The sequence below is a fragment of the Puccinia triticina genome, chromosome 13A, assembly GCF_026914185.1.
Source record: "Puccinia triticina chromosome 13A, complete sequence".
NCBI lineage: Eukaryota > Fungi > Basidiomycota > Pucciniomycetes > Pucciniales > Pucciniaceae > Puccinia > Puccinia triticina.
The window spans coordinates 2,989,204-3,015,188 of NC_070570.1; the positions used below are offsets into that span (position 1 = coordinate 2,989,204).

Sequence of the window (25,985 nt, forward strand, 5' to 3'; positions counted from 1 at the left end):
GGCTCTTTGGTAGTGATCCTGGGGTTATCTGGGTGGTGGTTCTGGTGTGCTGGAGTCTGTAGATCCGCCTCAGGCAAGGGGGATCCTGACTACGAAAATTTTCACAGTTTGCTTATGTAATTTACATATGTACATGTGGTTTGGCGCGCCTGGTAGCGCTGACACGTCACAACTGCGCAAGTGCGCCACAACTCAATAACTCAGGGAAGGAGTATAGTTACAAGGAAGTGATAAGTTGTAACTAGGGTTAAATTTGCATGAGGAAACAGAATATGAAGTCAAAACAAGGTTATCTCTTAAGATGAAAAAGATATAAAGTAATTTATATGTAACAAAGGTAGAACAGGCAGCTTTTAGGTCAGCTGTGATGACTCTAAGGCTGACAGTCTCCCTCTTCATCAGTTTTTCCGCAGGTTGACAAGACCCTTTCCTCAGATCTCACCACCACCGGCAATCCTCAAGCCAGTCAACCAAAGGAGCTCAACTTGATGCAACAGTCCGCGTGCGCCTTTGACGCCATCTTTGACGACCGGCCTGCTGCGGTCCAGACCCAGTCCACCCGCGAACTCCAGATCCTCAAGAATATGATTGACCAGCTTGAGACCTGTCTTTCCACTCCCCTCGCCACCATCCCGGACACCAAGACGACCTCCCTGTTCATTTACCCCTCACTTTATCCCTACACTATCCATCTACCGCTGCAGGCCTGCCTTTACCTCATCAATGCCTTGGGCGACGGCTTGACAGACAGCTCTCTAGAGGCTGGCGGGTGGGTTTCCTGCTTGGCAGCCGCTGGTCTGATGCCACCATTGCGCCGAGGCGTAGCATGGGTGAGCTGAGGGATGTTAGCGTGTTTGAGGGAGCATCCCAGGGCATTGCTGGGAGAAGGGTAGAGTTTGCTTGATGCCCAGTGAATTGACTTTGTGTGTCTGGACTTCCGCCCCATGGGCTCTCTCCCCCACTCCCCAGACTCCTGCTGCAGCCGCCGCCACCATGCAGGCCTTCAAGAAGATCTTCCACCGCTTCCGGGAGTCCTCAGCCGCACAGCCACCTGACCCGTGAGCCCCCCAGCTGAGCACCCTCAAGCCACACATGACAGGCCACTCCGTCTCCACCGAAGCATCCTCTGAGTCCTCCACCTCCTCCTCCCACCACACCCTCCATGCTGTCAAGGTCATCTGCCGCCTTAGACCCCATCTTCCCGCTGAGTCTACCGTCGACAAGTCCATCATCCAGATCCTGAACAGCACCCAAATCAGAATCACCAGCCAGTCTCCATATCTCCGCCGTTCTGTGACTGTGGTTTTGACTGGTACATATTTACATATCCCCACAGATACTTTGAAGCATATTGTCAATCACTTTGACTTCTCCACTTGTTACGACAAACAGAGCGGCCAACGTCATGATATCTATGCTGGCCAGGTCCTGGAAATGGTCACCAAAATCTTTGAGGGTATATTCATTCCCCATCCACTTGGTGGCTACAGCACACACACACACATACCAAAGGAGACTTGAGTCTTTTTTGCTGCGCATACAGACTGCTACAAGTTTCACGTTTGTCAATTATAAAACTTCTTACTTTTCTTTTGATACAGAGTGCTGGTATGATCCGACACATCCCTAAAGTTTTGGATTGGATGTACGGGATCAGGGAAGACACACACACACTGCAGGGGTCGCCGAGTGATCCAGGGATCATACCACAAGTGTTGCGGACGATATTTGGGCGAGTGGAAGCGCTCAGGACAAGCGCGGCGAGCAGCTCGGGGAGCTTCTAGATCTCCAGCTCGTGTTTCGAGATCTGGAAGGACAAGGTATGGGACCTACTTGTCCAAGGGGGCACGGCAGCCACACCGCGGGATGTCGGCCCCGGAGACCTGCCCATGCGCGAGGCCGCGAAGCAGCCAGATCTTCACCCCCCATCTGCGCCACGTCATCATCAGGAGCATCCCCCAGTTTGAGAAGCTCTATGAACAGGTCATGCGCTTCCGTTCCATCTTCAGCAACAAACTCAACCACACCCTGTCCCGCTCCCACACCATCCTCACCATCCATGTCACCCATCTTTCCACCAATGGCCCCCCGTCCATCTTGGCAAATGTTTCCTCATCCACTTGGCCGGCAGCAAAAACAATAATAAAACCAGAAACAAAAATAATAAAGAGTGCATAAAGGAATCCGTCGAGATCAACCAGAGCTTACTAGCCCTCCACAAGGTCTTCCGGTACTCGAAATTCATTCATCTCTTTGAGTCTCTCATCTTTTCAATTCTTTTAGGTTTTTTTATTTCAAATCAGAATGGTAGAAGACATGTTTGAGAAGGTGAATGCGAGATTAGCAAAGGTGCCAGACATAGTAGTCGTGAAACGGCAACGTGCTCAAGGACCAGCCGTGGGACAGACTTCGGCGCAAAGAGAGACACAACATTTCAATCAGGCTGAAAACAATCCGCCAAAAGACTTAATATTGGAGGAAGCACATAAAGATACAGAGACATCAAGTTTTTTAGTTACTCTTGCATTAATACGTTGAAACCACTTAAGTGCATGGTTAGCTGACTCCTGCATAACAAATTTAGATGCCCTCAAAAATCTATTGGCAACCATGAAACACAGGGGTCTCCTGAACAATTGGAGGACCCACTGAATGTAGAACAAAGTGGTGATGATGTAATTGTAGACCTTCTGTAGTCAAAATTTTTTAACATGCATTACATGAAAATGCTGAGATGGACAGAGATTCAAGAATGGCCTTGTATTTCTCTTTTTGTTCTATGTTAAAAAAATGTAATATTCTATTTTTTTATGTCTAAAGTGTTTTGTTTGCAAATGTGTCAATTCTGGGAAGTTGTTGTGACATCTGAAGTCTGGCCTGATTTTTGAGAGGCTGGTTTCCTGTACAAAAGTAAAAGATCCTGGGGTTGAGTCTTGGATTTGCAGCAGCAGGACCCAACCTGATACACAACATTAATGGGTGAAATTATTGACAAAGAATTCAAAAAGGTTGATAAATTTGTTATTCAGTCAAAGTTTGCAGTGTGAATACATGAAGAGCACTTATTCTGAAGCTCATTTACCAATAACATAAGAATTGGGAAACTTTGATTTCTGAGGTCAAATCTCAACAAAACGTTTATTCTAATGATGATTCTCTAATTCTATTGCAAACATCCATACATACACTTTGCATACTCTTACAAACCATTCTGCACTTTGCTGCATAGATACTTGAATAAGATGCAATGGTTATCTATTGATTTCATGCATACTTTTCCCCTTCTCACACCAAAAAGCAAGTCAAACTGAGCCACCAAATAATTTCTTAATGGCTTATTTGCTTGCTATCTAGCTGAAATTTCATCAGATCAAAATCCATACATAGTTTGAGTTTTACTAATCACAAGTCTGTGTTGGACCTGCCACATTCAGAACACTTAGGTTACATTTTCTTAACAAGATATTGCCAGTATAGATCCCACTTTACATGAAATAATGCTACCATCCAATAAATTCCACAACAACCTGATCAGGTGTCACAATAATTTGCATTATGACCCTTATGGCCCTTGCCATATATCAATGATAAACAGGCCTTAATCATCAACACTTGCTTCATATTACCCAAAGATTGCCCTTTCTATCACCTCTTTTTGGTCCCCAACTCAATTTATACTCCAAAGGAATGGCTTTGTCTTAAGGCTTAAGTCCCTGCAGCGGCGTAGCCGCCTTGGCCTCTAGTTTTATTCTTATTTAGCGCGTTGAATCATTCCAGTTGTGAAATGTAAATTTTATATCTTGAATGCTTGATAAAGTCAAACAAGAAATAAGAGCAGTCCAATCATACAGATAAAAATATTGATTGGCTTTGGTGAGGCAATGTATCAGAAAAAAACTAGACATTATTTTTGCAAAGGGCAGTGGCCTTCATCACACCTCTCAATATCAACTGAGCTGGACCCCACTTCAGGCCCAGTGATTCCAACTTCTCACAACTGGTGCCCTCAAAAGCAGTCCAGTGGAATATATCATGCTTGGAAATGAAATCTTGGACAGGTATATAATCAGGAGGAATGTGACAAAGTGAAAGAAAATGTTCCATTGATGATGGCAATGCCAACATACTAGCTAGGCTTCCCACGACTTCTCTACGTTTCGGAGGGGGGAGATGATCTGCGGCAAGTAATTGTTTTTGGGTCGAATGGGCTTGATGGGGATGCGGGTCGGGATAATCCTGTGCAGACAGATTCCAGGATCAGTACAGCTTTGGGCGCTGCAAGAAGTACGAATAAGCAGAAAGAAGAAATAATAACCCAACATACTCTTTGCCCGGCTTGATAGGCTTCTGGGAAGGTGGGAGAAGCGTTCGCATCGGAATAATCCTGTGCACACAAATGAAGCATTCCATGGTCAGCGGACAGGAGAGACAAGCATAACTAAGGAAATCAACTTACAACCATGGTTAATAAAGCGGTGGGCTCAAAGGAGCAGATGTCCTCTGGAATCTCAATGAAAATTGAAACCCTCGCATCAGGGGATGAGTTCTCCGCGATGCTGACAAACTTGTCAAACACGCCGTTGGGTTCATTGAAAGAAAACTCGGGTTGGATGATTGAACCAGGGGTGAGGTGATTATAGTCCGCCGACTCGAGTATAATCCAAGACCAATACACCGCATTGTATCGCTCTGCTTGTCCCACCACAAGGTCGATGGGGTAGACATGCTCCGACTCGGTCCGCAGGTGCTCCTTGACATGTGACTTGAATGTGGAGAACATCATGTCTGTCAGGTGCAGTTCCAATGGTGGGATGCAACCTTCCGACGAGGAGATCCGCGTGTGTGTCACGGGACCTTGGCCGCCCTTCTGTACCATTGCGTAGAGGCTGTATTGGATTCAAATGGGGATGGAGGAGTTGGGACCTCGGGAGACGGTCTCCCTCCCCGCATCATCGGAATCTGGGGCCTCATCGGAACCTCGGGCCAATCCGACCGTTTGTAAAGAGGAGGGGTGGTCGGACTCAACGCGTGGCGATTGTGTTTGCAGGTCTGTGGGAGCGGAGCAATGGTCGGTCATCACGGGCGTGATGTGAGAGTTTTAGCGGTGGTGAAGGTCTTGAAGGTCTGCTCTTCCAAGAAGGCAAAACTCCAACAGGCTCTCTGACTGACTGGAGGCACAGAGCCGTGGAAACCTCATAGAAAGTATTTCAGTGTGTGGTTTTGACAGCACACAACATTGGCTCCCACAGACTCCACCGGGATTAAATCTACTCGCGTGGAGCCCATTGATGTTTTCTCATCAGAGTGACGAGGATTTGACACCCCTGTGCATTTTCGACGGGGTGCCCACAATCACGGGGGGCACGGCGAAATCCACGTTGGTTTCACCAATCTAGTGCGACCCGTCGTATCCACACGGCCGCGGGGTAAGAAGTACCCCTGGCGTGTACCTGTACGTCGATCATAGTTACATCCATTTTTCTTGGTGCTATGGTTATGCTGCGGGGTATTTGGTTCGGTTGTTGACAGTTCTAATGGCGGTAGAAATAACAATTATAAGTATATTTATCCTGTGCTTTTATTTATATATTATTATATTATTATTTATAATATTGAGACGGCCTCGGATAGCTATTGGGAAAGAGTAAGGGTTGGGGAGAAACTTACCGGTTTGCGACGCCGGTAGGAGAGGGTAAGGAGTTGAGTTTTTAAGACGGGGTGGTTTGGTTAGGTGGATTTGGATTAATAGTTTTTAAAATATTTATACGGTTTTGTGAGTATTGGGTTCTCTGATCTACTAGGGTCTTTCGAGGAGGGGAAGATAAGATAAGAGAAAATTTGACTCACAGAAATATTTGGGGCAGGCTAAATCCACACCAAAAAATTACTAAATCCACTCCATTTTTGGAGTGAACAATAGTCCACTCCAACTTTCATTGGAGTGAACCATAGTCTACTCCAAATTTTGTTGGAGTGAACAAAATTACACTCCAAAAAAGCCTGTTTTTTGGAGTGTACCCATGATGCACTCCAAAAATTTTGGAGTGAACCCAATTCCACTCCAAAAATATTTTTTCCAAGGGAGATTTTTTCATTTTTTTTTGGAGTGCACAGATGTTCACTCCAAATTTATTGGAGTGGATTAAGGCTTCTCAAATTTAAAAAAAATGCAATTTTGAATCTGTATAATTGAAACTTGTAACTTTGAAAAATATATATTCCAAGTTCTTGGGATGGAGTACCAGGAAAGCTTTATAGCAGTACTCAGTAGTATGCAGGTTACATGAATCAACCTAATTGAATCCCCCCAAATTTATTTCTGATGAAGGTTTTAGTCATTACCTGCATACTACTGCCAGTAGTACGCAGGTTACATGAATCAACCTAATTGAATCCCCCAAATTTATTTCTGGTGAAGGTTTTAGTCATTGTAGAAACTGAAAGAATTGTACATACATCATTTTTCATGTATTTTAAATACACATATGATGCTGACATAAGGTTTTGTTATTCTTTGAGAACTCTGAATTCTTTCACTCAAATATTGTGGAAAACCACTCCAATAAATTTGGAGTGAACGTCTGTGCACTGCAAAAAATGAATCATTTTACTTTGGAAAAAATATTTTTGGAGTGGAATTGGGTTCACTCCAAAATTTTTGGAGTGCATCATGGGTACACTCCAAAAAACAGGCTTTTTTGGAGTGTAATTTTGTTCACTCCAACAAAATTTGGAGTAGACTATGGTTCACTCCAATGAAAGTTGGAGTGGACTATTGTTCACTCCAAAAATGGAGTGGATTTAGTAATTTTTTGGTGTGGATTTAGCCTGCCCCAAATATTTTTGTGATTGCTCAACGGTTTCAAGTGTGGGAAAAATACAAGCAAACTAAGTTGGCGATACATTGCAGGGGGAAGAGGGTCTATTTATAGACCAGGGAGGATGGGGTAGCGCTCTAGAGAGATCAAGAGAAGGGGAAGAGACAAAGAGAGGGACGAGTCCATCAGATGGGCTCGTCGTAACAATAAGCTATGTCTGTAAGGCCGGACTTGGAGAAGTCCGGCTCGGATGAAGTCAGCTAATATTCAGGGATAAGAGAAACAAGGTGCGGAGCAGCTACAAGGATGCCGCGAAAGGCTTCCAATATATATGTGATAGGCCAAGAGCGGCAAAAAGAGGAATTAGAGTATCCTTGCCAAGAGCGGCATACATGAGGCAAGGAACGGAAACGGCACAGTGAGATCCAAGGACTGAGAGAGGTCCGGTAAGTTAGGGAAGAAAGGGTCAAGGTTACTACCTTAGCCTGTGAATAGGGAGAGTTCCTATAACCGGAAGCGGGGGCTTCAAAAACCCAACAATTTGAATGCACAATTGCTAGCGCCACATAACAAAATCAGCCTAACTCCTTGTTGCAAAAGTCGTAGCTTTCATCAAGGCGCTTTTCAAAAGCAAATCCTGCTTTGTCAAAAGCACATCAGCAACCACATCAATTACTATTTCTGGTCGCTTGTGAGTATCCATTCGGCTTCTCAATTCATCCTCATTTCCATACCCGTATCAAATCCCGTTTTTGGAACCCAAAAATCCTCCACACCCCGTATACTGTGTTGCTAACATTTCCATAACCAGTACCAAGGAACTGACACATTACACACTTTTGCTTAGTATTGATCAACAGTATTTCATGGTTTAACTCCAGATGCTCGAATCATCTCACCAGTTCACTGTCTCTGCATCCGGCGCCTAGTTCAATCAACTAGCACTGTTTTTGAGCGCATTCTTTAGCCCGTGGCCTCGAGTTACCTTCTCAACCATCATTGACTGGGCCAATTCAACACGGATCAAATTACCTGGGGATTCAAATGTATTATAGCTCACAACCTGGCTTTAGTGGATCAACTTACCCTGCCAATGCTGCCCAAAGAAGAATGAGCATGAGTCCAGTCCAAATAAGAATGAGCATGAGCATATCAAATCCTCCCACTTATCCCATGCCTCAAAGCCCCAGCATAACCAATCCACCTGGCTTTAGTGGATCAAATTACCCTGCCAATCCTGTCCAAAGAAGAATGAGCATGAGTCCAGTCCAAAGAAGAATGAGCATGAGCATATCAAACCCTCCCACTTATCCCATGCCTCAAAGCCCCAGCGTAATGTAAGGACTCCACTTAGGGGTCCTTCACTGTCCGTATCGAGTGGGGCGCAGAAGGTGAACCTCGAGATGGTTTCTGGTTCACGGGGCTATCTATTGCTCAGGAGAGGGGGAAGAACACTAGACGGGAGAGATATGGTCACAGGTATCTCTCAGTAAATACATGAACTAAGGGGAATGAAAAGGAAACAATATGAAGAACAGAGAAGTGGAAGGCTTACCTAGCCGGGAGAGATATGGTCACAGGTATCTCTGCCGGCTAGGAAGGTGAAGGGAGGATGAGATGATATAGTCAAGCGGGAATTGGATCTGTGATTGCTCTTGTGAAACCTCGCGGTACGCGGGGGCTTCACAGTCTCCCCCCCTATAAAAAGATGAGGGGGAGGGTCTCTCCAGCTCAAAGTTGACAACTCGGATCAAATGGATGGTTGGTTTTTCGTTTTCGAAGGGCAATCGATCCGTAGATGCTTGATGAGTGGGCGATTGTGCCAGTCTAGTACGGTCGGAACGACGGGAACAGGATAAGAGGATGGTGGAGAAGGATGATGGGGTGGAATTTCCATGACAGGGGGCATTTGAGGGGTCACCGATATCCTAGTTGCAACCAGGGAGGGCATCGAGGACCGTTGCTTCAAGACCGGTCTGGGGGTCCGCCATTCCAGTATCAGCGGGAGTGATTGTACTTTCCAAATCAGTGGGAGGAATTGTGCTCTCCGTCCTATGGGGGATCCTCGTAAGCATCGCCCTCTGTGAAATTGATGGGTCGATCTGAGGGGGGACGGTACATGCTTGGCGCTCCCGCTTTCGGCGATGGCACCACAAGCCTCGAGGAAGGAGGCCTTGTCGAACTGAGGAACTTCAGGGACAAATTCGTTGTCCCGTGTGGCCGCCGAGATGCCGAGCATTTTGATTGCGTCCGGGTCTCCCGCTATAGCTGCTGCTTGGGCGTCATCTTCTACCGCGGTCAGATGCCAGTTCGCGAACCCGTGCGCTAAGTCGTCCAATTGCCCGTCCACCCGCGACAGGCAAGAGGCGGATAATTCATCTAAGTCGGGGGCTTCATTCCCTAGGCCCGCAACGCCCGCGGGTCGGCCAACTGGGCGGCCTGCCGTTGTCGGATTTGGTTTTGCAGGGCCGCCATTCTTTGTTGTCCACGCCGGAGGGGGGACATAGTCCACTGGTTTGGGGGGTGGGACAAAGGAGGCCGGTATTTCGACCCGACTCTTGTCCATCGGATTGGGGCAAGCTTTCGGAGCACTACCGCAGTGCTTTTTGCAGAAATGGCACAGCCCAATGCTGTCCATGTAAGCGTGGAGGCGCCAAATGGTATCCACAGACCGGTTGGAAGGAGTGGTGGTGGAAGCGTTGCGGCGGAGTCGTAAAGCCGCCGATTTGACAAGGTTGGAGTAGAACCCGCTAGCACGGCTCTCGAATTCACCGTACTTGAAGTCCACGGATCAAAGGGTCTGATGATCATCTATTTTGGCCTGAAGGACTTCCGGGAGGCCGAACGTTACGGCCTCGGCTAGTTTGTAGTCACCGAGAGAATGTTTGTCGAAGTTCACCAAGCTCTGGAGCGTTCGAGCGCGGGTACTGAACTCCAGGAAGGTTTCAGTATCCACCATTTTCAGTTGGGCAATAATTCGTTTGAGAGTTGTTTTCCATTTGACTGGGAGAGCGAACTCGAACATTCGTTCCTTGAATTCTTCCCACGACTTCCCTTTGTACTTTGCGAATTAGTTTGAGTAGAACAAGAGAAGATTCGTCTCAGAGATGAGCCCGCCCACAATGAGACGCTTGTTGTCTGCATGCGTGACCAACTTTGTTGCAAAAAAAATCTGAAGGGCTTGGATCCACCGTAAAAAGGCTTCGACATCCTGAAAGGGGCCTTTGAAGTGCAGGCCGTCTGAAATCTTGAAGAGTTGTAGATTGATGCGGCCTGGGGCGAGTTGCGGGGCCGGGGTGGACTCAGTCTTAGGACCAACAGTCCTGCTCCAAGCGTCTAGTGCGGCCTTCACATTGGCTCAAGCTTGGCTTTGGACCGCTTTCACTTTGGCTCGAGCCTGCGCTTGTGCGGCTTGCGCGGCTTCCTGGGCCGCGAGGAGTTGCTTGGCTGTGTTTTGCTGTAAGACCAGGATAGCCTGGATCAAGTCGTTGTTGGACATTTCCTCCGGTGCCAATGGGTCGCCGGAGGAGCTTTGTTGGTTGGGTTGGTTCTGCATTGAACCGGTGTGGGGAGTAGTCGAGGTGTTCGGTGCCGGGACGTTAATAGCAGTGGGTGCAGCAAGGGTGGCTTGCAAACGAGCCCGGCGTCTAATCTCCCAAGCGAGTTGTTCCGGATCTTGGAGAGGAAGCAGAGGGTCCGTATTCAACTGGCGGGTGCTCATAAGAGGGTGCGCGTAGTCGGTTATTTCCGGTCAAGAACAAAGCAGTGGCAATGGAGATGGCAGTAGTAGATGGTCAATGGGCAGTGGGAAGGCAGTAACAGTGGTGTAGGATAGTAAGGGGGCAGTCGCAGTTGAAGTGAGCAGTGAGAGGGCAGTCGCAGTTTGAAAAAAAAAAAATTGCTCGCCGAATCGAGGAGTCGGCGAAAGGGTGGAACCAGAAAAAAAAAGTGTAAGGACTCCACTTAGGGGTCCTTCACTGTCCGTATCGAGTGGGGCGCAGAAGGTGAACCTCGAGATGGTTTCTGGTTCACGGGGCTATCTATTGCTCAGGAGAGGGGGAAGAACACTAGCCGGGAGAGATATGGTCACAGGTATCTCTCAGTAAATACATGAACTAAGGGGAATGAAAAGGAAACAATATGAAGAACAGAGAAGTGGAAGGCTTACCTAGCCGGGAGAGATATGGTCACAGGTATCTCTGCCGGCTAGGAAGGTGAAGGGAGGATGAGATGATATAGTCAAGCGGGAATTGGATCTGTGATTGCTCTTGTGAAACCTCGCGGTACGCGGGGGCTTCACACGTAACCAATCCACCTGGCTTTAATGGATCAAATTACCCTGCCAATCCTGCCCAAAGAAGAATGAGCATGAGTCCAGTCCAAAGAAGAATGAGCATGAGCATATCAAATCCTCCCACTTATCCCATGCCTCAAAGCCCCAGCATAACCAATCCACACAATTCTCCCATGCAGTACAGTCCATCAGGCCCTTCTAAGAGACGAAAAAGTATATCTCAATCAGGATCCAATCCCACAACGAACACTCCTGTTTCATTGTACAAATCCTTGGATAACATAACAAATGAGGGGCAGTACTATTCCACCAATGTTTACCATCCATTTAAAACTGAGCCAGACATATCACAGACACCATTAATACCAAGGATATCACAATCATCTGTAGCTGCTTCCAGTCCAACTGGAAGGAATAAAAACTTTATTGACCCAAGACTGTGTGAGTCCTCATCATCAACGGGATGGCAGATTTTTGCAAGACTTTTTTTGCAAGACATAAGGCTTGCAACCCAGGGGTGCCCGCAAAATTGCAAGAACACCCAGTGTCTTGCAATTTTGCATACCATGAGCCAAAAATTTTGTCATGCAAGCATATGTCTTGCAAATTAACACATGCAAAATTTATTCCTAAGACCTCAAAAAGCATTTTTGGGCATGATAATTTGCATGCTATAAGTCATGCAAAAAATATGGCATGCAAAAATTTATGTGTTGCGGCAAATGTGGAAATTTGCAAGACTTGTGTTTGCAAGTCATTTTGATGACCTGCAAACTTAACACATTTTAGGGCCAAAGCAGAATTTTGCAAGACATCTGATTTTTTTGCAAGACATGTTTTGGACAAGAAAAAAACACCCCAGTAAGAAATCAAATGATAAATTTGAAAACTACTTCCTTCTGCTGGATCGGCGAGTAGGTTGGGTGTCTTGCAATGGAACCGAAGGCTGAGGGATATTCTTACCCCTTTTAACACTTGCCTTTTGGGTGTCAAGCTTTGGTGGTGGCAGTTTGGTTGGTATTGGTATGGGCATAGCCGTTGGTGGAACAGGCTTGGTGGTGGGTGGAGCAGGCTCGGTGGTGGGCGGAACAGGCTCGGTGGTGGGTGGAACAGGCGCATTTACCTTCAACTTGATTCTGATTGGTTTCGGCGCTGGCGTAAGGATTTTTGAAGCTTCACAATTGCCTTTGGTGAGGTCGCCAATATCGGGCAAGGGGGAAGCTTTGGAATTGGCAAGGGTTGTCGACTTTGAGGGTATAATTGAGGGTTGTTCTGAGGCTGTTGGGGATAATTCATTTGGTTCAGACTCTGAGGGATTGTGGGGGATCAAGACCGAGTTGTAGGACGAGTGAATGATTGATTTCATTTGCATGAAGGGATAATCTCCAGCGGGATTCTTGTTATCCTTCTGGATCTTCGCCATCGAGGAATCAAACTGCACCTCCTCGTCCACGGTCCATGTCCTTGAGTACAACAGCCAAGAGGTATCCGGCGAGACGCCAGAAATACTACCCGGTACGCGGTTGATGAGTTGGGCAAACCCATCATTACGAATGTCGTTATGGAGCCAAACCCCGACCATCCCAGCAGAAGATCTGAGCATCTTGGCCCAATAATGGTTGTGTGCCCAATACCCTTGCGAGATGAGGGTGTACGTGTATCCACGGATTGAGAGCTTGAAGGGCCAATCCGTGGTCCCCATGAATTTGTCCCTTGCGCCTTCTGGTATATGCATAACTTCAAGATGGAAGTTGAGATGGAGTGGCGGGAGGTCGTCTTCAAATGTGAGCTTAGAGATTTCCAAAAGAGAGTGGCTGTTGTTGCTGCCTGGGAATTGGATCATTTCGACTTCGGAGTTGAGTCGCTTGGGCTGGCGCCCCTTCTTTTTTTGGGGGGTTGCTGGTTTGAATAAAGGTTGATTTGCCTCGGGGCAAGACTTACAGACACGACCGCATGATAGCTGGATGCCTTCCGTGGTCCAGATATCCATAAGCTTCCCGATCTCGGCGTAGGATGTGTTGGAATTGACAAACATTTTGGGCCGGACGGCGATGACGTGGGCTTTGCGCTTTGACTGCAAGTCCAATTGTTTTGTCTCCGGGTGTGCCTCGCAAGTGTACTGCCAATCATCAATGAACCCAAAGAGCTTCTGAAAATCTTTGTTCTTCTTAAGGTTCGTTGGGTCGACTAGGATTTCAATGAAGAAATCACATGAGGAAAACTTGCCTCGAGGAAAGCTTCCCGGGTGCTTCGCGTTAGCCATTTCCCAGAGCTTGTTCTGGCCCCTGGTCAGAGTTGAACGGATGGAGCTGTTGAGGTTCAACTCATAAGTGACCCGTGACAAAAAGTGAAAAAGCAAGGCCGTGAAGAGGTCGGTCCCCTTGCCGTTGATCCCTCGTTGCCACAAAGGGGTATAGATTGCATACAAGCTCTCTAATGCGGCGGCCATCCAGCATCGATTGGCTCGGGCGGGATTATCATTAGCGGCAAGGTAGGAAGCGTATCCTTGGCCGGGGGCCTTGACGAAGTTGGAGGATTTCTTAGCCTTCTTGGATTTCTTCGGAGCCGCTTCGGCAAGTGCGTTGGTAGTGTCAGGGGGTCAGCCATCGTTCTGGTATCGCTGGCGCTTACGCTTCATGCCCAATGAGACGCCGACCTCGGTATTATTTTTGGCACCGTACTTGATCAAGACGCCCTTCATCACGGCATTCCAGTCATCTTGTAAGACCTTTACAAAGGAGAATAAGTCCACCATCCCGTGCAAGAGGCTGGCCTTTCCTCGGCTAATAGAGTCATTTCGTTTAAGTAAAAAGGAATCAAATGATTCATACAAAAGAAAAATCTCACCTGATCATGTAATATAGACGATGCAAGCTTTCCTGTGCGTTGGTTGTATCAGGGATCCCATCGGTGCCGTCTTTACTGAGCATCACACGCCGGGATGGGAAGAGGATGGCCTCAACATCCGCTACGGTCCACCAGTCCAACCATTGCCGCACTTTGGGATAATGGCGGTAGATATGATCGATCTTTTCTTCGTGAGTCTGGCCGCCTTCAACATGAGGTTTGAGAATCCCTAAACAGCATTCCTGGAAGCCTGACTAGAAGCAGCAACGATTTGAGATACGTCTGAGCTAGCCAACAATCAAAGAAAGTATCTTACCTCCTCATCAGTTGATACAAGCGATCGGTTGCGTTTTATCCGGGTCACCTGGCAGAAAAATGCTGTTGGCATCCTTTCAGCATTGATGCCGCCTTGTCTTTTTCAGACACATGAAAAACATCCATATATGCGGCCTTGTGCCCCTGCATCTGAGCCTTTGAGAAGTCCACTAGTTGTCGGGCTAGGATTTCTCGTTCAGCGTGCGTGATTGATGCATCATCAAAAAATTGCCGCATCAGTGTTGTAAAATGGATCTGGTGATACTTCACTGTGAGTCCTCTAATCCAGGAGAGTTGCACAGGGATCCATTGTTGCAATTCATCGCAGAACATCGAGGTTGACAGGAGATAGCCGTTCTCGAAGAAGCAGTACGTGACGTCGGAGACAAGTCCACCATGATAAACTTCGCCGTTCTTATCGCGAGCGAGCAACCTTTCAGACATCCATTCACTCTGAAACGTGAAGTGCTCCATTCCTGGAAGATACGAGCTCGAAATGATGAAAAGGCCTCGTCTTTTTGTCGAGTAAGCGGTAAGAGGTCCTAGGTTAGAATGGATAGACAACAATAATATGGATAGATCAACTTACAAGGCCCAGTTAAACATTTTGAGGATAAAGTCGTCACCCGATCCGGCCCCATTTTTCCCTGGTACAATTCCTAACTCAGCCAACAACGTCTTCCGATGGTAAGAAAGTCTAAACAGAATGCAAAGATAAGCGACTAATCTACGTGAATGATGTAGAAATAAAGCTTACCGGTCGCTGTTCTGGAATGACGGGTGGATTTCAGTGACCCCTTCAAAGGTTGCATTGTCATCCTGTTCTGTGGCGGCTTGCTTTCCCAACTGCAATGGAAACAACCAGCGATTAGCAATTCAGCTCAGTTGCAATTTGGAAAACAAGAGATTGGATATGTACTTACCTTGAGCTTAAAGGCACCCGCGGATGGGTTTTCCTTGATGAGCTTTGCAAAGGCCGCCTTAGCCAGCGGGTCCGGCTTTTTAGCTTCGGCCCATGGATGTTCATGGACACCCTTGTGTCTGAGAAGGCCCCAACCGGTTTCAAGATGTACATCAAATCGAAGCAAGGTCTGGTCGCACGCGAGGTGAAACACTTTACCGGGGCATTCACCGGCAAGGCCCTTGCATTTGACAGGCCTGGATGACATCTGTCAGGAAAAATCACCTCTCCGGATCAAAATAATTGCTTACTTTTCACATAGTTTCGCAATCTCACCGCTTCCAGTGGGGGGCGGGCCGGCCCACTCGCAGGTCGGATTATTGCAGACAAGGGCCCCGAGGCATTTGTAGCGCCAAACCTTCCACTTCCCATTGGCCCGGTTGTTTCCATTGTGCCGTTTAAAAAAAGCTGTGGTACCAAAGTTGGTTATGTCGTCGCCTGGAAGCCAAAGAAAGGTGGTTCGACCGTTTGGATAGAGGGGATAGCCCTGTTGATCAAGCTTGCACCCGTGGTCAATGAATGTTTTATGGTCCTCATTCATGTCGGGGATGAACCATTCCTTGTCCTTTTTTTTCTTCTTTTTTTTCTTCTTTTTTTTCTTCTTCTTCGTTTGTTTACCGTCTGATTTTCCAGAAGAGCTATCCGACTGCGCTGAGGGGTTGGTTAATGTGGGCTTTGATGATTTGGTGGGCGGAAGTAGATGTTTGGAGATTGGAGCAAGTTTTTTTCTGGGACAATCGCTCTCTCTGTCGGAGTCTTCGGCTGAGGATTCAATGGCTGTCTTGATCCGGTGATTTCTAGCTGGCTCTGAAGTCTTGGATGACAAGTTGTGCGAGGGATCTGACCTTTCTTCATCGGAACTACTTTCCGGAACAACGGGGGCGTGACACTTCATGCAGGTGTGCTAAGTACATATTCAATGATTAGCCATGAACAAGATGGAAGAGGATTATAGTTTGATTTTGACTTACTTATGTAGTGATGAGCGTGGTATGGGATGTAGCGAGGAGCGTGGCGTGGGAGATATCATGCAATAGTGGGAATGATCGCCTGCAAAATTCAAATTGGCTTTGGGATGCAGGCAGTTTTGCAATGCATACGGTGCATGCGATATTGTCTTGTAACGTCATGGTATGCAAATTTGTTGGTTGTGGGTTAGGGTTGGAATCTTGCATGACTGTGGTGCAAGTGTTGTGAGCGAAGAGGTGTAAAGTTACCTGGCGGGGGAGCCCGTCGGAAATTTGCGAGGTTTATTTTGCATATGTTGTTCTTGCATGTGATTTTTCGGGGGCGATGCAATGCAAAATTGTAATAACCCCCGGGGGGTTTGGAATTTTGCATGCCATTGGTTTTGCAGGGCTTATGTCTTGCAAAACATGTCTTGCAAAATTATGGGCACCCATCATCAACACCCAAGACTTCCACAAGTCAGAGAGCCCCACTAGACACCAATATTTATGGACCCCTGCCTCATCCACCAAGGAGAATTGATTACATATGGGAGCTACCATTGCAAATTCAACCATTGGTGGAACATGTTTTTGATGTTCAGGGAGATGGAAACTGTGGATTTAGGGCTGTGGCATTCTGTTTGGGAATAGGAGAAGGCCAATACATGCATATACGGTCATCTCTAATGGCGGAATTGAAAAAGAGGAGAGAATTCTACACCAAAGCAAACCCTTTCTATACAGTTGATGAACATTTAATGAGTTTGGATGTTCCATCACCTGAACCATGTGCGGTTAAATATTGGATGGGAATGCCAGGAATGGGAAGGCCAATTGCCAATGCATTCCAGAGACCAGTCATTTTTTATTCAAAACGTGAAAGCCAATCATTCTTCCCCGACTTTGTTGGACCCAATACCAATCGCCCCATTATATTGGCATTCATCGAAATTGAAACCATACGCCATTTTGTTGATCTAACATTTCCAGACATGAGGGAATTCCCAGCTCCCAAACCCATTGGCATGATTGATGAGAAATATTCAGATGCACATTGTGCCTGGCGGGAGAAGTTTGCAAGCTGCTTCAAAATGTATGACAGAGCACTACTCCAGCTTCCAGAATTGGAAAAAACATTTGGCTCTTCCAAAAACAAAATGGATGAAAAAAGGGCTGCCAGGAATAAAAATGTATGAATTAAAAAGATATTCAATGATACCTGAATTCTATAAGCCATCATAGAATATGGGAAACAGGCCCCAATGATTTACAAAATAAATTAAATTTGTACAAGTTGGTTTTTACCATTGAACAGCCGGAGGATCTTGTAATAATGTAACATTTTCTGGAATTTTAATATGAGGGTTACTAGTATTTGGAATAAATTGTCTGGGTTGAGTGGCCCGCAAATTGTTTGGTTTGTGAATATGAGTGACCTGATGAGTGGGGATATGGCATGGTTGTTCTTTGGCGGATATTGTTGGTTTGGCCTGAGATTTGTTCAGCCATTTCTCCATTCCTGATTTGGTGGCATCTTCCCAATTTTGCTTTGTGATAGAGGGGAAAACCAACCTGGATTCAGTCTTGTGATGGATTATTGATCTTAATGAGCAAGCATTAAGTATATATCCATATTTTTTTGTGTGATCATGCTGAACAACATAATGGGAGCTGAGACCCTCTTTTCTACCTACTCTGCTCGGAGCTTCAATTGCTACCTGACAGTGGGAGTCATGGCAATCATGCTGGAAGTTCAGACAACATATTACATCCTATTTGTGGAAAATTTGCCTGGTCAGCTGCAGATGTTATAATTTTATGTGCCACATCCCCATGTTTATAAATCATGCATGTTGTTTGACTCACCTCAGCTCTGCCATAGAAAGGTTTTTTGGTATCATTATATTCCCGCATTTGATAAAATTGGTTGATTCCCGCAGGCTGATATGCTTTGAATTCTATGAAAAATGAACTTGACAAATGTGAAGGTTGCCATATTGATACCACAGATCCCACCATGGGGTGCGTTTTTGGCCTAGATATCTACATATGACTTTGTATTCATAAGTTTATGCTGAAATTCATCACAATAATATTTGCCAACTCACCAACACAAATATTCCTTTGCGGACTATATCATATTCACCTGTTTTGATGCTTGAAATCAATCTCCACCTTACTGTGGGATATTGTTGAACAAGGTAAATGGGAGGAGCCACACCCTCTTCTGCTGAATACTCCCCATCATATATAACTGGATATGCAATAGGTTGAGAAAGGTCTATTCCCATGAGCTTTTGGACCTCTTTGTTGTGTTTGAATACATCTGTGACATTTTTTGAAGGTCGGAAAAAAGCGTTCAATTTATGATTAAATAGAATCACACCAGATAATATGAGCCTCATTGCTTGATAATTGGAGAAAGTTAGGGCTATGTCCCTCCCTGGCGCTTGGCGGTTGGAATGAATTGATGCATTGCTCATTATACCATTGTAAGCTTCAAATTTTTCTGATGCAAACAAGAATGGTGGCTCAAACCTCCTGACAGATTCAGGGAGATGTATGAGCATGTGGAATTTTGGTTTATTGACCCATTGTGCATTCATGCTCAGCACATGATAAAGGAATAGATCTATGTGATGTTTGAGGTCTTCAATATATCTGTCCATGTTCTCAATTCTTGTCTGGTAAACAAAAGTACACAGGTAACACAGGGACATCCATAAATCCCTCTGCTTTCTGTTCATGAATGGAAAGAACACAAATGGGGCAGCTTGAATGACTATCTTCATGTGTTTTCCAATGAAACTCTTGTAGTGGTTTACCATAAATATTGACCTCAAAGATGGAATATTGAGTGAATCCCTGTTGAATGATTGCCAATGGGCCTCCAGTCTCCTTTTATCTTCCTCTGTGAGGCCCTCCATGAAATCACGCAGGAGGTATCGAATAACCCCAAGTTGCAAGACATGAAATATTTCTACAGGGGTGTCTTTGCACCCATCAAATCCTATTCAGGTAGGAGATATTTTCAGCAACACCAAACATTAGACAATGGAAAACATGGTTTAGGAGGGCTGACCTTTCAGTGTGTAGAAACGGTTGAATAGGCGATGTGACCCAGTCTTTTCTGTGGCTTCTATGGATTCCCTCTGTCCTGGCTTGTTCCGCTGATGATACCGCTCAACAATTTCCACATTTATGTTGTCTTTCATCCCATTTTCTTTGGTTCTGTTATCATACTCAGTCTTTGCTTCAGTTTTAGATTCTGTCCAAAATTTATGCATTTTTGATATGGTGTATTCCCACACTCTTGGAGGAGGGGGGTTGATGGTGCATAATAGGTAGGTCAGATGTAGTAACCATACAAATACATGCATACATTTGCTCACAATGTTTCCCCCTGTGGTCAATCCAAAATAATCCTTCACATAGCCCACCAAGGATTTGTCAGCCTTCTTGGTGACAGATAGTTGACACATGCATGGACTGTTGGCATTTGCAGGCATGGGTGTGCTTGTCATCTCCGCATGCATGGGTGAGTCCCCCAGTGCCACCAATACCATACTCATAATGAGGACTTTCTGATTGAGTACGCTGTCATAAGCAAAGTGGCCTTTGGTACTCATTTCACTAATTGCAATATGACAGAAGGAAACCCTGTGTATGAGTGGAACTATCATAATGGACTGATAATCAATTTCTAGGTGATGCCAACTTACTTAATTTCCTCTATGATGGGATCTGCCAACTCTAAGCAACTGGCCACATTGGAGGTTGACACAAAATGACAGTTGTATTCCTGATTAGACCAGTGCGGATGAAGACCAGATAATGTAAAATAATATGAGATATGCTTGTTCCATTGTTTCGAACAGTTACCAGATGTGTCATCTGCATAGAGTGTAATTGGTACATGTCGGATGATGCAACCGTCAGCCTTTTTTCTCCATGGGTTTGGTAGCTCAATTTCATTGATTATTGTATGGCTAACATCTTCTTCTATGAACATACCAAAACGTGGTCAATTTAAAAATTAATGTGTGTTTGTGATTGATATATATATATATACTTACCATAAATCAATCCGCCACATTCCTTTTGTAGATATAATTGATTTTCCATGAGGATTTCTGAGTACATATCGTCAAATTCACATATATCAACCACTCTTTGGGCTGAAGTATTACTGAATTTAATATCTGCAGGCATAATAATTTGAAATCCTATTCCTGAATCATTGGGCCGGAATTCAGGATCACAGCATTTGGCATAGAGCTTGCCTTTGCATTTGTAAAAGAAAGTTGGGATCACCACTTCCCCAGAAATAAGCCGTGTGGGCTCGTATATGTAGTAATGCTTGTGTTGATTGTACACCATCTGAACCCTCACATCCCGCGGTAGATCTTCTCGCCACTTAAAGCTCTGGCACAGGCTGTCAATTGGATCTCCACTTGGATCATGTGGATAGTACTCCAGGTGGTTGGATACATATGGATTTAGCAATTCCTAATCAAAGTAATAGAAGATTTCAGCTCAAAATCCATTGAATACAATAAGATGAATGACCAACATTAGCCAATATTCCTTTTACACTGATGTGGAATATCTTATTATCCCATACACTGATTGTTTCCTGATTAATAATGTTGAGATAATTTCTTAGTCTTTCTCTGGTCCGCCTAGCAGCATCCCAATATGGCAAAACCATTTTCTTTGTTTCAAGTACAGCCCTGATATGGATGTACGCCACACGTGATAGAAGATGGTGCAAGAATCCCAGAATAAGACATGCCATGAACTCCTGGAAATTCAATAGGAATCAAACACCAAATGAGAATCACTATGCACATTGATACAGTGGGTCATCTAATTTGTTTTGGCACTGCATTGTTCATTGCAGATAAATGTAGTGCCAAAAACATTACATGACCCACTGTACATTATATATAGGCAGAAATTTACCTCTTGTTTCCAGAATGGCTGCCAATCATCTTCAGCATTGATACCTGCTTGACTGGTATTTTGAGGTTGCACATTAATTGCTTCCATTGGATCACCTAATATCTCCCATGCGTCAAATTCATCTGAATGGTCTGAAGGTGGCGGATGAACACCTGTCAAATCTGAAGCAAATCCAACATCATCATCATCTTGGATAACATAAGGCTGGTTTACCACTGGATTCTGCATATCAGTGTCTAAGGTATCTTGATGAGGGTTTTCCCAATCCATATGTGATGGCCCATGAGCTGGCTGCTGCTGTTCTAATTGAACTGTATACACTGAATGATGCCTGACTGCATTCAAGTGTGAAGCTGACCTCAAGTGCTCTGTGACATGAGCCATTGTGCGGCCTTGACAGTAAACACATTGGTAACAAGAGTTGCCAAAAGCATCTACACTCCTTGTGAAACCTGCCAATTCAAAGTATTAAATCAGCACCAACATACTCCAAAATGATCATCAAGACTGACCAGGTAATTCCGCCATTTGATGACAGTCACAGACACAGGTTAAAATAATTAATATGGCCCAGTTATTTAGTCAAGATAAACCAATAAAATTTTGTCTAAATTTGTTATGAATTGGTTATGGAGTGAATGTATGAATTTTCCTTGGTCTCAAAGTGACAACAATTAACAAAATCCAATCAATTATTGTATGGGGTTTTGGGCCCATAAAATAATTGGGTTTGTTATTTTATATGAATCTATGGGTGTGGGAAACAAATAAATGCTATATTTAATTGTATTAATAAAAAAAAATCCAATCAGTGAGGAGCCTGTTGACGATTGGTGGCATGAAGTGAGTGCTGGGTGAGTGCGTTGAAGGCCTGGGTGGAATTGACTGAACCAAAGATCAGTCGAGTCCACGGGGAAAGAGCGACGGTGTGGGATCCGTGGATATGATCGCGATCCGTCCAGCGTTGCATCCACGGATCAATGAACTACATATCGTGAGACACAATCAGAGATTTTCACCCAGCCACTCCCCCCAGCACGATCAGTTGTCTCCACCCTGGCCCGATCAAACCTCTCGAGATCAAGTCAGATCAGAAATCACCACTGCTCCAACCAAACATGCACCACGATATAAACGGCTCGTTCTGGCACCTTCTTGCTCAGCTATCCCCTCAGCCCCATCACATCTACCTTCATCCAAACGACTGTACTCACCTGTATCCCTCCGAACCATTCCGATATCGCAATATCATGTCTGCCAGCCCCGCCAAACGATTTGTGCCCCGGTTTGCACCTCGATCAACCGCAGGTAGGCTATACTCCACATTTCCTCAACACCTGTAACATTGGTCATGGGCCTTATACTAATCCTATTATATGACTTCCTTCCAGGTCCTGTCCGCCGATCTCAAACAATTAGTTCAGCCCGAGGGGCTGCAGCCCCGTACCCAGCCAACCAACCCAATCAACCCGCGGAACGCTCTGTCCCAGATGCAGCCTCCGCTGAATTGAACCGCGGCAATGGCTCTGCAGAGGTGGCCAACGGACCAGATCGAGCCACTGTGGATTCTGAAGCAGCCAATCGGGCTGGAGACGCAGCTCCCGAACCAACTCGCCCTGAGATGTCGATCCATCCTGACTTGGAAGGAGTGGCAGCGGCCCAACTTGCCCAAGCATCCGGCTCGCCTCAAATCGAGGATCGATCCAGCAACTCCGGTGATATTAATCCTGCTCTTACTGACGAAGAGCAAGAAGAGCCTGCAACCCCCTTGCGAGTGTTACCTCCGGCGCCACCTTCCGCACATGTGGGAGAGGATGCTGCCACCATTCAACAACTTGGCCAGTACCTCCGACTCCCAGAAATCCAAATAGAAAATATTCAACGCACGGCAACGGTGAGTACTAATTATCAGGAAATCAGCTTCTGCCAGCAAACTAACAGCCTACTTTCCAGCTTGTTGGGAAAGATCATTGGCTCGCTACGCTGATGTATCTCGAATGGATACAATACCGCCTCGAGCAGACCGGATCCATCGGCCCCACCGAGGTAGGACCAATACCTCAAGTTTCCAGGCGCTTTGCATTTCACCCAGATGTCCGAGTAAGTGTCTCTTTCCTTGATGATTTCGGGAAACTTGCATTACTGAAACCAAATCATGACAGGATTTCATTCGCATCAAGATTCGAGAAAACCTCATTATGTCAGATCTCCAGGCCTACGGTCGAACGGTCACCGTGGCCAACCGCGCACTGATACCAAGAACTCCGCTGGTGTTGGTCAAGGTAAGAGAGTTTCTATCTGACTACATATAAACGGAAATTGGTAATAACGGCCCTTACTCCAGGCCAGTATTGATGCAATGACCGCCGAATGGAAGGCACAGTACATGCCCCCTGGTTACCTTGTCCCGGAAAATGAAGCAATCACACGAGTCCGCAACCTAATCCGAGAGCTTCTGAAGTATGAAAAGAGCGCGCTGGCCAAGTTGGTGAGTTGAATTGAAACTGATCTTCTGCGAGAACTGGAGATTGATGACTCACAATTTAAACTTTAGATTTTGACTGGAGCAAGGCCAGGTCGTCGGGCAAATCCAGAGCCAATCCCCAGGATTGATGATCTCACAGTCAAGGTAAGTAAAATAATGAATGCGTAGTATTTCAAGTCACTGATTCATTTATCAACAGGTTTTACGCTCATTGTCACTGCAGCACGAACTGATGACTCGGACCGACATACTTCACGGTCTCCAACCGAGCATGAGAATCCGGATGGCATACCTTTGCCTCCACATGTATGTTCAGCGCCAGGCCGATTGAACCACCACCCAGCCTCACTCACCTTGGGAGGCAATTGATCAACACATGGAAGCCATGCAATCCAAGCCGGCCGACTACAAAGTAGCGTAAGTGACTGGCCTTTTTTTTATATCTTTGAATGAGGTCTGCTGACCCTTTAATAATCAGTTTTGCCCGTCTAGTGATCAGTTACGATGCCCACTTATTTGATGGTACAGCTACTGCGGCTGACATCTCTGGCGTTGCGGTCACGCTCCCGTCTGACGATGAGGTGCATGAGATGATGCTCAGCAGACACCAAGCGCCGCCGACGGCCAATGAGGAAGATGTTGCTCCAGGTTCGATATTCTGAAGATTACTCCCTTAAAGTAGGAATGATAAGTTCTGTCTATCTCTCATATTTTTACTACTTGTATTCCCTGTCTGTTCCTCCTCCTCTTCCTCCATTTATCATATTTCCGCGATTCCTCTGTCCCCTTTTCTGTCATTATTTTCTCCTGTCTCCCCTCCCAAGAGTGTGCAATGTATGGCTACCCCGGCGGCGCCACTAGTCCCTATATCCGATCCGACGGTTAAAACCCGGTCTGAGGCAACCTGACCTCCATGGGAGGATACGACGGAAGCAACCATCTGTTGTGGGTTGCACCAAGGGCCCACGTGGAGCCAATCTCCAGTCAGAAGACGGGGCATCCACGGCCCCTATAGTTTTGTTTGCAAGACGAGGGGACCTCGCCGCCTCCATGGAATGCCCGGGGCTTGTGTGGGATCCACGAGATGATCCCGTGGATACCACCCCGGATCATCTTAGTGGTGAGCACGTGGGCGTGTGGACTGACAGCCGCTGGTCCGCCCCCCGCGAGGGTCAGCTGTGGATTCCTCATCATTTCCGAGTCAGTCCCGCGTGGAGGTACTCCCCGGGTGTACACGCGGCTCAGATTGCCGCCCGCAAAGAAGTTATAAACAATCAACAACAACAGATCCAACAATTGCTTGACCATCACAATCGTCATGAAGATTGTGATCCTTGACCCAAACCCGTCTCAGTCCGCTTACCCGACTTCAACGGCAAAGGCAATGTGGACGTCTGGATCAAAAAGATCAAACACATGCTTACAGGCCGAGGACAACCCCAGGAAAAATGGGCATCAATGGTTGTAGGAAATCTAAAGGATAGCGCCGAAGCGTTTTGGTTTAACCTTGCCAGTGAAATAGATGAAAACTCGATATCATGGGAAACCCTTACTCGACATCTTCGCGTCAAGGTGCTTGGCAATAAATGTGAAACCCTAGACAACCAGTGCCAGTCCTTACGAGAACATGAGAGGTTGGCCAAGAGTAATTATTACTGAGGATCTTCCACAGGATATACAGCTAACAGGAACTTTGTTCCTCATCATAATTGCCGGCCGTCCAACAATAGCTTCTTGTTCCCTTGTTGCGCCTCAGCGGCTCCAGTAACACCGATGGACCTGGATGTAGTAGATTTCAATAACTCAAAACTATCAGACCGCAACCGCCCAAAGCCGTCACTCAACTTAATCAATCTAGACCCAATCGCCGAAACTAAGACCTCTAATTCCGATCCTCTCTTCTTCTTGGAACCAGCTACACCAGCCAGCCAGCCCTCCAACTCTTGGACTAGAATAAACGAAGACCTTAAAAAGATCACCAACAACATGTCCAGGAAGTTCAATGAGAGCATAGCAAATATGAATTGTCTGCTATGGAACGATGTGGAGCAAGAAATGGAATCACATGCCACCTGTTGAAGGATTGAGGAATTGTCCAACTTGAACCCTAGAGCTCTTAAATTCATTCCTGGCGCCCGCCACCACGGCATCACGAGGGAATTAGAACTCAACTATATGGTGGACCCCGCCCCTCTTCCCTTGACAGAAACCAATAAAAGGAAACTCACAGATTCCGTAGAACTGACCTGCAAATGACTTAGACCCGCAGTTGTTGAGCCCACCGACTGGCTCTTCACTAATAGCAACACCAAGACTTACAAATTTGAATTAGACTCAAAATCAGATGTGT

At 46.0% G+C, this 25,985-nt stretch overlaps 4 protein-coding genes across 4 annotated transcripts; 3 read left to right on the plus strand and 1 right to left on the minus strand.

Moving 5' to 3' along the window:
- Window positions 1-488: 488 nt before the first annotated feature.
- Window positions 489-1,062, plus strand: PtA15_13A289 (uncharacterized protein; the record flags this gene model as incomplete). Its single annotated transcript, XM_053162471.1, has 2 exons — window positions 489-830; window positions 970-1,062. 2 exons carry the CDS (start codon window positions 489-491, stop codon window positions 1,060-1,062), a joined length of 435 nt encoding a protein of 144 aa, XP_053026444.1.
- A 30-nt stretch (window positions 1,063-1,092) lies between these two features.
- Window positions 1,093-1,784, plus strand: PtA15_13A290 (uncharacterized protein; the record flags this gene model as incomplete). Its single annotated transcript, XM_053162473.1, has 3 exons — window positions 1,093-1,293; window positions 1,393-1,437; window positions 1,602-1,784. 3 exons carry the CDS (start codon window positions 1,093-1,095, stop codon window positions 1,782-1,784), a joined length of 429 nt encoding a protein of 142 aa, XP_053026445.1.
- Window positions 1,785-1,866: 82 nt separating this feature from the next.
- On the plus strand, window positions 1,867-2,614 carry PtA15_13A291 (uncharacterized protein; the record flags this gene model as incomplete). Its single annotated transcript, XM_053162474.1, has 2 exons — window positions 1,867-2,106; window positions 2,585-2,614. The coding sequence occupies 2 exons, from the start codon at window positions 1,867-1,869 to the stop codon at window positions 2,612-2,614; spliced, it is 270 nt and encodes an 89-aa protein (XP_053026446.1).
- A 9,387-nt stretch (window positions 2,615-12,001) lies between these two features.
- Window positions 12,002-12,408, minus strand: PtA15_13A292 (uncharacterized protein; the record flags this gene model as incomplete). The annotated part of the gene is made up of 2 exons (XM_053162475.1): window positions 12,002-12,264; window positions 12,360-12,408. 2 exons carry the CDS (start codon window positions 12,406-12,408, stop codon window positions 12,002-12,004), a joined length of 312 nt encoding a protein of 103 aa, XP_053026447.1.
- Window positions 12,409-25,985: the final 13,577 nt, after the last annotated feature.